Source organism: Crassostrea angulata, chromosome 6 (assembly GCF_025612915.1).
Source record: "Crassostrea angulata isolate pt1a10 chromosome 6, ASM2561291v2, whole genome shotgun sequence".
In the NCBI taxonomy this organism is placed as follows: domain Eukaryota; kingdom Metazoa; phylum Mollusca; class Bivalvia; order Ostreida; family Ostreidae; genus Magallana; species Magallana angulata.
In genome coordinates, this window is record NC_069116.1 from 19,012,191 (window position 1) to 19,021,458 (window position 9,268).

The 9,268-nt window shown below is 36.0% G+C and overlaps 1 protein-coding gene across 3 annotated transcripts; it reads left to right on the forward strand.

Moving 5' to 3' along the window:
- Positions 1-136: 136 nt before the first annotated feature.
- On the forward strand, positions 137-9,239 carry LOC128189326 (sodium/myo-inositol cotransporter-like). 3 transcript variants are annotated; one of them, XM_052860886.1, is made up of 16 exons: positions 137-257; positions 3,591-3,734; positions 3,965-4,036; positions 4,137-4,241; positions 4,515-4,574; positions 4,666-4,770; positions 5,015-5,120; positions 5,728-5,808; positions 6,026-6,237; positions 6,496-6,631; positions 6,790-6,897; positions 6,981-7,131; positions 7,276-7,444; positions 7,577-7,798; positions 7,977-8,208; positions 8,299-9,239. In XM_052860886.1, exons 2-16 carry the CDS (start codon positions 3,603-3,605, stop codon positions 8,517-8,519), a joined length of 2,112 nt encoding a protein of 703 aa, XP_052716846.1. In that variant the 5' UTR covers positions 137-257; positions 3,591-3,602; the 3' UTR covers positions 8,520-9,239. The 3 variants fall into 3 exon arrangements, with proteins under 3 accessions (XP_052716846.1, XP_052716848.1, XP_052716847.1); XM_052860887.1 differs by lacking the exon at positions 137-257 and adding an exon at positions 3,498-3,512; XM_052860888.1 differs by lacking the exon at positions 7,577-7,798.
- The last annotated feature ends 29 nt before the right edge of the window (positions 9,240-9,268 follow it).

The following is a 9,268-nucleotide window of genomic DNA, read 5'->3' on the forward strand; positions in this document are numbered from 1 at the left end:
CTTTGAACCGTTTATCGTAACCTAAATCATTACTGTAAATGTATATATTCAATTTGGCTCTGTGTGCATAAAATTTGTGCCCAACGAGGGTGAAACAAGCGGAGAATGTTCAACTCCTTGAATAATAAACACCCTTGTTTGAAATTGTCCTCGTTAATGCAAACATTGCATTTGTATTCATTCGAAACGCTCTGCTTCATTTCATGTAAACACTAGGAGACGGTGGACGCTAAAAGTCGGACACCTGTTACATCCAGGTAAGAAAATCTCTGCAGTTAAATCATTTCAAAAATTTCATTATTTTTCTTCATAATGTTTTATTTTTGTCAGGTAATCATTGCTACTGAGCCCGAGGGCATTTTGCAAATAATTGTAAAATTATGCGAAGTTCACTCTCTGCTTTCATTTTATATGCATTGCATTGTATGGAAATTGAAACTTGTCTATCAGAAGAATGAAAGAGCTTCTTCGTGTGATTTTTTAATTATAAAGGGAAAAATACATGTTCAAATCTTACTGAGAGAGAGAGAGAGAGAGAGAGAGAGAGAGAGAGAGAGAGAGAGAGCGCTCTGTGCAATGTAATGAGATTGAATGTGGATCACTTTCCCTTGCTTGAGCCCAATCGAGCTATCAGTTCTCTAGAAGTGTACTACCAAATCAGCAGCTATTGCTGTTGCAGATGGCACCGTTTATGTAAGGTACAAATACACTTGCTACCTGTATATTAACCTGCTATATTAACCTTTCTCCTACAACACGACTTCCCGTTTTGACCTTACCTTTTAGAGCTGTACTAAGCAATGAATAAATGCCCTGGCCTGTTGCTGTACATTCTGTGCATGCGCGGATCTAGAGGGGGGGGGGGGGGGTCGGGGGGGTCCCAACCCCCCCTGGAAAATGAAAATTTATTAAATTTACATAGTAAAATTATCGCGAAAATATGCCTCGGACCCCCCCCCCCCCCCCCTGGCAAACACAATTATCCTTCGGACCCCCCCTGGAAAAATTTTTTGGATCCGCGCATGCTGTGTGTGTCTATAATATCATGATTATCTACCTTGGTCCTTTTGACTATCTCAGCAAGTGTTTCCGATGTAGCCCTATTAAATCTTCTCCATATTGGCTACATTCTTAATAAATTTAAGCATATAACCTCTGTCATTGTTGATTTAACTTTGCTAACAAAAATAAAGGGAGCCTTATTTATTTCTATGTGAATGTATTAACCTAATATACTCGATATAGTGAAATTGTTAATTTTTTAAAAAGTTTTTAAATATGCAAATATTTCGATTTCAACACTGTGAACAGTTTTAGTGTGGCTGTTGAAACACGAGCATTTGTAAACATGTTCGTGCTGAAGTAAACATCCTTGCTGTGTTTGTTCTTTTCCTGTATAAATAAATCCAATCATTTTAACAGCTACTGGAGCAATTTGATAAGTCTAGGTAAATTGTTCTATCGTAAATTGATATTAGTCTCCGGGGCCCATTTGGTCAGGGAGACGGAGAGGGACACCTACAATGGCCTATATGTGTCTCTTATTTAAAAGGGGGCATGTGAAAAAACTGTGATGGATACCGTATAACAGATGTACATGTATAAACATCTATCTAGATACATGTACGCTTTAGATTGGTAATCTGCAAGAGAACTGAAATGAAGTCACAAATGAGTTTAACCATTTACCAAAGATCAACTATATTTGTGCATGTATTTGATTATGATTTTTTTAAACTAGTAAATTAAGTAGTAATATTTATTACAGAATCCCCTCATCTTTTTTGGTTTATTTGATCATGTCTGATCCTAATCTGCCCGATGACGTATAATTCAAGGTCCGCCCCGTAAAATGGTCCCCACAGCTTATTTGTCTATCTTATTATTTATTTTAATCATAGATAAACAGTTCCTAACGTTTAACACATTCGTTTTAGGTTTAAAACTGAAATTTTTACTTAAACGTTCAAAATGTAGACATGTAAACAAACACAAGAATTTCAAGCTCTGTAACTCGCTTATAACTCAACAAATGACACTCAAATTTCGGTTGCCTATCAAAAATGCCTTTCTAAAGCATTGTAAATATTTTAAAGCTGCTTGGTCTGAGTTTATATCAAATTTTACGCACGCTTTTAAACGATGGTTATGCTTAGTATAATTATGTATTATAATAGACATTGCAGCAGTTTTTTCTGGACAATTTAGCTATCAATGAAGAAAAATACGTACAAAATTTGCTAATAAACAAACGACAGAAAAGGGTACCGCGCTATTTCGCCTAATGTTAAATTTCACCCTTGACGACGAGACGGGTATGGTTGTATTACGACTTTAACATCGCATTAAATAAAGGTCGAAATGATCAGACAAATTACAAATAAACATGTGTACGTTTTGTTCGCTAATATTTCTGAAGTTTGATTTCTTTACAATCGATGCATAGCATGCGGATTGAATAACCCCAATCATTCGGGGACGAAACCAACCGGTTTCCTTTTCTAAGCATTCCCGTGATGCATTTTGGTTTGTTTTTTCGTTTGCCCAAAAAGAAATTATTTTTATTTACTTTGAATATTTCTAACTTTGAAAAGAGACTGATTCTGCTCGTGTAAATAGGAGAAAGTCCATAACTTTCTAAGATAAATGTTTTGTATGGAAAAAAATTTGATACTGTAATAACATAAAAATCGGACCAAGCAGCTTTAAAAAATCGGAAAAATAATTTTTGACCAAAATCGTGACCATGCCCCTTTATTGATATATACAAAAGTAAATACCTCTAAAATAGCTGCATAAAATGTCTGATTCCGTTCCATTTCTGATATTAGCTATCAAGCCAATTCCCCATTACGTGCATGTACATCTTTGCGTTGAAAGACTTGTAGCTATTGCACATGGAACCTTTCAACTCAATCTTTTTTTCCAAAACAGAATCTGATATTTTTCGATATATATATATATATATATATATATATATATATATATATATATATATATATATATATATATATATATATATATATATATATATATATATATATATATATATATTTAATTAAAGGTGAAATAGATGAACATTTTAATCTATCAACGATAACAGAAATATATCTTCTAATAGCATCAAATATTGGTTATGATCATTTTTCAAAATATGTCATCAGACACTTGACAGTTTACAAAAAGACGAAATGTAATGAAATGACTATTACGTAATTTTGCAAAGAAGTTTTACATGGTCATTATACGCTCTCTTTTATTAAACTTTTTAAGAGACATTTTTCAATATTCTTGTATCAATAGCTAACAAAGAACTACATTTGTGAATTTCGTTTGAAATTTTTACCAGTCTGTGGAACAACTTTTCAGGTTGATGTCAAGGTCACTATGACTACACGTAGTGTCCAGTGCAATTGTATTTATTTATCTACAAGAGGTTTAACTTTTAGATTAATTAGATGGCAATGGTCTATTATCAACCAATAATCTCATCAATCAATCAATCATAAAAGGTCAAATATAAAGTAGTCATAAACTCATGGATCTAAATACCGTTTTTAGCTGCCGACTGACTTTATTTTTTCATTCAGGAAAAGACAACCATGGGTGAGAAAAGTGAGGCATACCACAACTTCATGGCCAACTACAGGCTCCACAGCGACACTGGCCTCAGTAGTGGCGACATCGGGGTGGTGGTGGCTTACTTCATCGTCATCATCATTGTCGGTGTGTTTGTAAGTGACCGAATGTCAATGTGTTGTTTAACGAGTGTTTCAATTCGAGCACCTTCAAGATTCCAACAGCGTAATGTTGGGCAGTATTTTGAACATCGCTAGATATAATTATGATAAACATAATTATTATAGATACATACACTTTAAAAAATCACAATAAATTAGAAACCATTAGAACAATGAATCAAGTTTACTTTGAATACTAATGCAGTTCGTATACGTTTTTACAGGCCATGTACAGGGCTAACCGACAGACGGTAGGCGGATATTTTTTGGCGGGAAGATCTATGCTTTGGTTACCCGTGAGTACTCGTATTCCAAAATGTACTTCGTTTAAAGCACATCAATGTGATTTATTATTATAAATCAAACTATAACGATTCTATGCCCCGTGTGTTTCAGGTCGGAGCCTCGTTGTTCGTGAGTAACATTGGTACGGAACATTTCATTGGTCTAGCCGGATCAGGGGCAGGGAGCGGAATAAGCGTTGGTGCTTGGGAATTCAATGTAGGTTCCTGTTAATTCACGATACTTTATTTCCCATTATGAAGGTTCAAAAGTCGTGTCAATTTATGAAATTCTAAACATGTCGAAAAATAAACATTTATTTTAAATTTTAAATACATACTTGGCAAAAAATATTGTTCATTTTATTATTTCCAATTTAAAAAAAAAAGCCTATATTAGACTATGTTCCGCATTCTTCGCTGATTTTTATTTTATAAAGTCTGCAATAAAAAACGGAAAAAATCTCCCAACTACGAACATTTTCTATTGCAGGCAATTCTGCTGCTTCAGTTACTGGGATGGATTTTCATACCAGTCTATATCGCATGTGGGGTACGTTCTCTTGTTTCTTGATAACCATAATACGTACACATGTATCAATTTATCATTGATTTATATATTCTTGATGACTTACCTACCACAGACCTACACGATGCCCCAGTACCTGTCCAAGAGGTTCGGGGGGACACGCCTCCGGGTCTACTTTGCCGTCCTGTCCCTGGTTCTCTACATCTTCACCAAATGTTCGGTAAAGTTTTACTTTGTTGTAGGGTCAGAATAATACACAAAAGCTTAAGGTACATTGTCGCCTTGATAAGAGAATAACTCTCACTTGAAAAACCAAGGCCAAAACTGTGAAAATGAATGTTAATATTTCTGTGTTAAAATTGCTGTAATGGAATCAAATCGTAATTTGAGAATAAAGAGGCAAAAAACCATGAACAAACACTAGTTTGATAAAGTTTATTCTAAGTGGATATTGTTTGTTACAGGGTGACCTGTTCACGGGTGCGCTGTTCATCCAGCAGAGCTTGAAGTGGGACCTGTACCTCAGTATAGTCATCCTAGTGTCAATCACAGGACTGATGACCATCACAGGTACCCGTATATGTCTCTCTGTATAGTCATCCTAGTGTCAATCACAGGACTGATGACCATATAGTCATCCTAGTGTCAATCACAGGACTGATGACCATCACAGGTACCCGTATACGTCTCTCTGTATAGCCATCCTAGTGTCAATCACAGGACTGATGACCATATAGTCATCCTAGTGTCAATCACAGAGCTAATGACCATATAGTCATCCTTGTGTCAATCACAGGACTGATGACCATATAGTCATCCTAGTGTCAATCACAGGACTGATGACCATCACAGGTACCCGTATACGTCTCTCTGTATAGTCATCTTGTATTAAACTGAAAAGTTAACAATCTTTGATATAACAGTTGATTGAAGAAATATACAGGAATATATCCAATAAGAATTAGATATACCTAACGAGATGTCAAATATATAAGATCATAGTTAAATCATAGTTAATTAGAGAGGAATTGTAAAACAAAATACAATTATTCACATGTGAATATTGAAGTAAAAGTAACTATTATCAGATCAATCAGTTAATTTTTTTGAAAGTTTTATAAAGGTATGATATCAGTGTATGTGGGAAGTGATAGTGTAATCTCTTCTGTGACCATAGGCGGACTGACAGCCGTCATCTACACGGACACCATACAAGCCTTCCTGATGGTCGGGGGAGGTCTTACTCTCATGGGATTAGGTAAAGAAATAAAAAAAGTCAAACGGTATTACATAAAATACCAATTACTTCATTGAAGAGATGATGAGACTAATAATAATTGTCAGAAACCCATTGCCTGTCTTGAGTAAACGTATGCCAGTTCAATCTTGGTTTATCCGAGAATTGCGTTTGAAGACAGATTCATCAAATCTAGTAGCTTGTTAAGGAAACAGAAGATGTTTTTTGTCGTTAACAGCTTTTAAGGACGTAGGTGGGTACGATGGTTTGGTGAGAGGGTACCAGACGGCCATGACTAACGAAACCTATAGAATCCCTAACACAACCTGCCACCTACCGGACAAAAATGCCTTCCGGATGTTGAGAGAGGCAGACGATGACTATATGCCTTGGGCGGGATTCTTGCTGGGTCAAACTCCAGGTTCCATCTGGTATTGGTGCGCTGATCAGGTAATAGTCGCTAGGTTGGTAAGAACCTGATTTCGCCTCATCAAAATAAACTGGAAAGACGAACTCCCAATATTTACCTGTGATAGAAACACTGCTTGTTCAGATGTTTTGTTCAGATGTATTTCACCAATGCAACTATATCTGGCGAATTTTAAGTCGTGAAGATTAGGTTGTTGTTGAATGAGTTCATAGATGGCGCTTTTAAAATACTTTATCGTTTTAAACCGTGTCTACTTGTCATCTTTCCTTTGTACATAGGTAATTGTTCAGAGGTTGCTTGCAGCCAAGAGCATCTCTCACGCAAAAGGAGCGACAGTCATGGCCGGATTCATCAAAATCCTCCCTCTGTTTATGATGGTCATGCCCGGAATGATCAGCAGAATCAAATACCCCGGTATGAAAAATATCAAAGAAAACCCCAACAGTCTTGTGAAATGATATTGCCAAATTATATTTTTCATAGGTTTCATAAGTTTCCAAATAATTTTTTAGAAAACAAGACCAAATGAAAACAATTTTGCCTTACTTTACATGTTCTTGGATTTTTTCCAGATGAAGTAGCTTGTGTTGACAAAGACATTTGTTACGAAATTTGCCAATCCTACGCCGGATGTACCAACATTGCTTATCCCAGACTGGTCCTCGGGATCATGCCAGAAGGTTCTATATGAATTGTCTGACTTCTTATATTTCTGTTACACATCCGTTCAGCCAACGAAAATAATTTTTTTTTCTTTTTGTAGGTTTGCGTGGCCTGATGATGGCTGTGATGATTGCTGCATTGATGAGTGACCTTGACTCCATCTTTAACAGCGCCTCTACTCTCTTCACTATCGACATTTACAAGAGAGCCCGAAAAAACGCTGGCGTGCAGGAACTTATGATAGTCGGAAGGTGAATGAGTTTTTCTATCATCCATCAAAACGTTAAATCACAACAACACATGTTGCGGAATGATAAAAAAAACCAAATTGATTATATACATGTATGATGGTACAGATTTCCACGGTAACTGACATCTCTGCCCTGATTTTACAGGATCTTTATAGTGGTGATGATTGGGATCTCCATTGCCTGGGTCCCCATACTCAAGGAGACACAGGGTGGACAGGTGTTTATATATATACAGGAGATAACCAACTATCTCGCCCCTCCGTTCGCTGCTGTTTTCTTATTGGCCGTTTTGGTACCTATGGTCAACGAGAAGGTACTCTGCGTAGAATTACGTGTAGAGTTGTACATGTATACACATGGTACATATAGTTACCTTGACCTACCTTGACCCACTAGTGGGAATCGTTGTATTGGCCGTATATAAAATCTGGTATCTTTACAATAGGGTGCCTTCTGGTCGTTGATGATTGGCTTACTGACAGGAGTAACCCGGATGATTCTTGTGTATATTTATAACGACAGTAGCGGCGACTGTCTCACCCCAGACACCCGGCCCGCTATACTGAAGAACTTCCATTACATGTACTTTGCCTTACTTATCACTCTCATGACGGCTGTGTCTGCAATTGTTATCAGTTACTTTACAGGCAGACCTACCGAGGAACAGGTATTTTTACATAATATCTCTTTTGACCATGCAACCAATTGGAAAGATAGTTTGTTATAAAGCTTGAATTAAGACGGTAGGAACGCCTATTACGTAGGACGACGTCCCGAAATAGTCATTTATCTATATATTATTTGATATTAACAAACATGAAATGTAGATTAATTTTTCATTCTAGCTATTCCGGACGACGTATTGGACGAGACATGCAGAACGCAAGACAGGAAATGAGATCCGCGATGTAGACGGTTTTGACAACATAGCAATGTCTACGTCAGATCTGAATGAATCCTCAGTCGAAAACGGAACAAATAAGATGCCTGGTACATCTTATAATCATACCGTAGAGCAGTCGGGTCTAAAGAAATTCAGAGATCCGAACCTGGATAGGAATCAGAAGGAGGATGAAGGTGAAAATAATGGTTGATTGTTAATGATCTAGCATGAGGCTACTCAAGCTGATATTTGTAATAATTCCGATTTTGATTATTTTGTTTTAGACGAGAGTTCATGTAAAGCGATACTTTTGAAATATTTATGTGGAGCTGGTAAGCACGATGAAAATGAGGACGAGAAACTGAAAGAACACATGGCCAAAGTGGCGGAACTCAAGCAGAACAAGATGGCCGCCCTCTGTCTGAACATCGGACTGGTAGTTATTCTATTGATCGGGACATTCTTGTACTTCTTCTGGTCTTTTTGGAGATATGAACCGGCGTAGAATTTCTCATGACATAATATCATAGGTTATGAATTCTTTATTAGTATAGATAAATGTATTTCGATACTGTATGGTAATTTGTGAAAAGTGTAAAAAATTTCTTAGTGTGTGTTTTTAGTAAACATAATACTTTTTAATTTTCAAATTATTATAAGTAAGTAATGTTTTGTATAACGTAGAAGATTTTGATCTCCAAGCAGTTTCGGGCAGCTTTCTCTTCATTCACATTGCTATATACATTTACCATCTAGTGATTGATATTGAGCGGATTGAATTTCTGTACATGTATGTCTGTATATAACCGTGTGAACAATTTAGATGTCGTCATTACTGTCAGTGTTGGAATTCTGGACATAACTGATGGAGGATATCATATTGATGAATAATCCTAATTGAATCATTATATTCATTCGCTCTTAAGAACTTTATTATTTAAAAGTTCTAAATTTATCTTATATCCATGAAAAAATTACATCTGTTATGCATACGGTCACTAATCTAAGGAGTAGGTTTTATTGATATTTTTTGGCGTATTTTTAACTCACCTTTGCGGTTAAACTTTATTCAAAGTCAATTTAATTATTTTTTAACTTACTTCTAAGTATTAGTTCGCCTATCTTTTTCTTTGATTCGGTTTTACGAATGAAGAATAGAATGCTTACTGTATTATTACCTACATCTATTATGTTCATTGATATATAAAATATACTTATACACATTCTTGTGCGTATTATAACCTTCTATCAATT

Bases quoted from the DNA above. Each gene is read 5' to 3' on its own strand.
- LOC128189326 (XM_052860886.1), top strand. From the start codon at position 3,603: ATGGGTGAGAAAAGTGAGGCATACCACAACTTCATGGCCAACTACAGG. The intron at 4,771-5,014 runs GTAAAGTTTTAC...TGTTTGTTACAG, and splicing joins ACATCTTCACCAAATGTTCG to GGTGACCTGTTCACGGGTGC. The intron at 7,132-7,275 runs GTGAATGAGTTT...CTGATTTTACAG, and splicing joins GAACTTATGATAGTCGGAAG to GATCTTTATAGTGGTGATGA.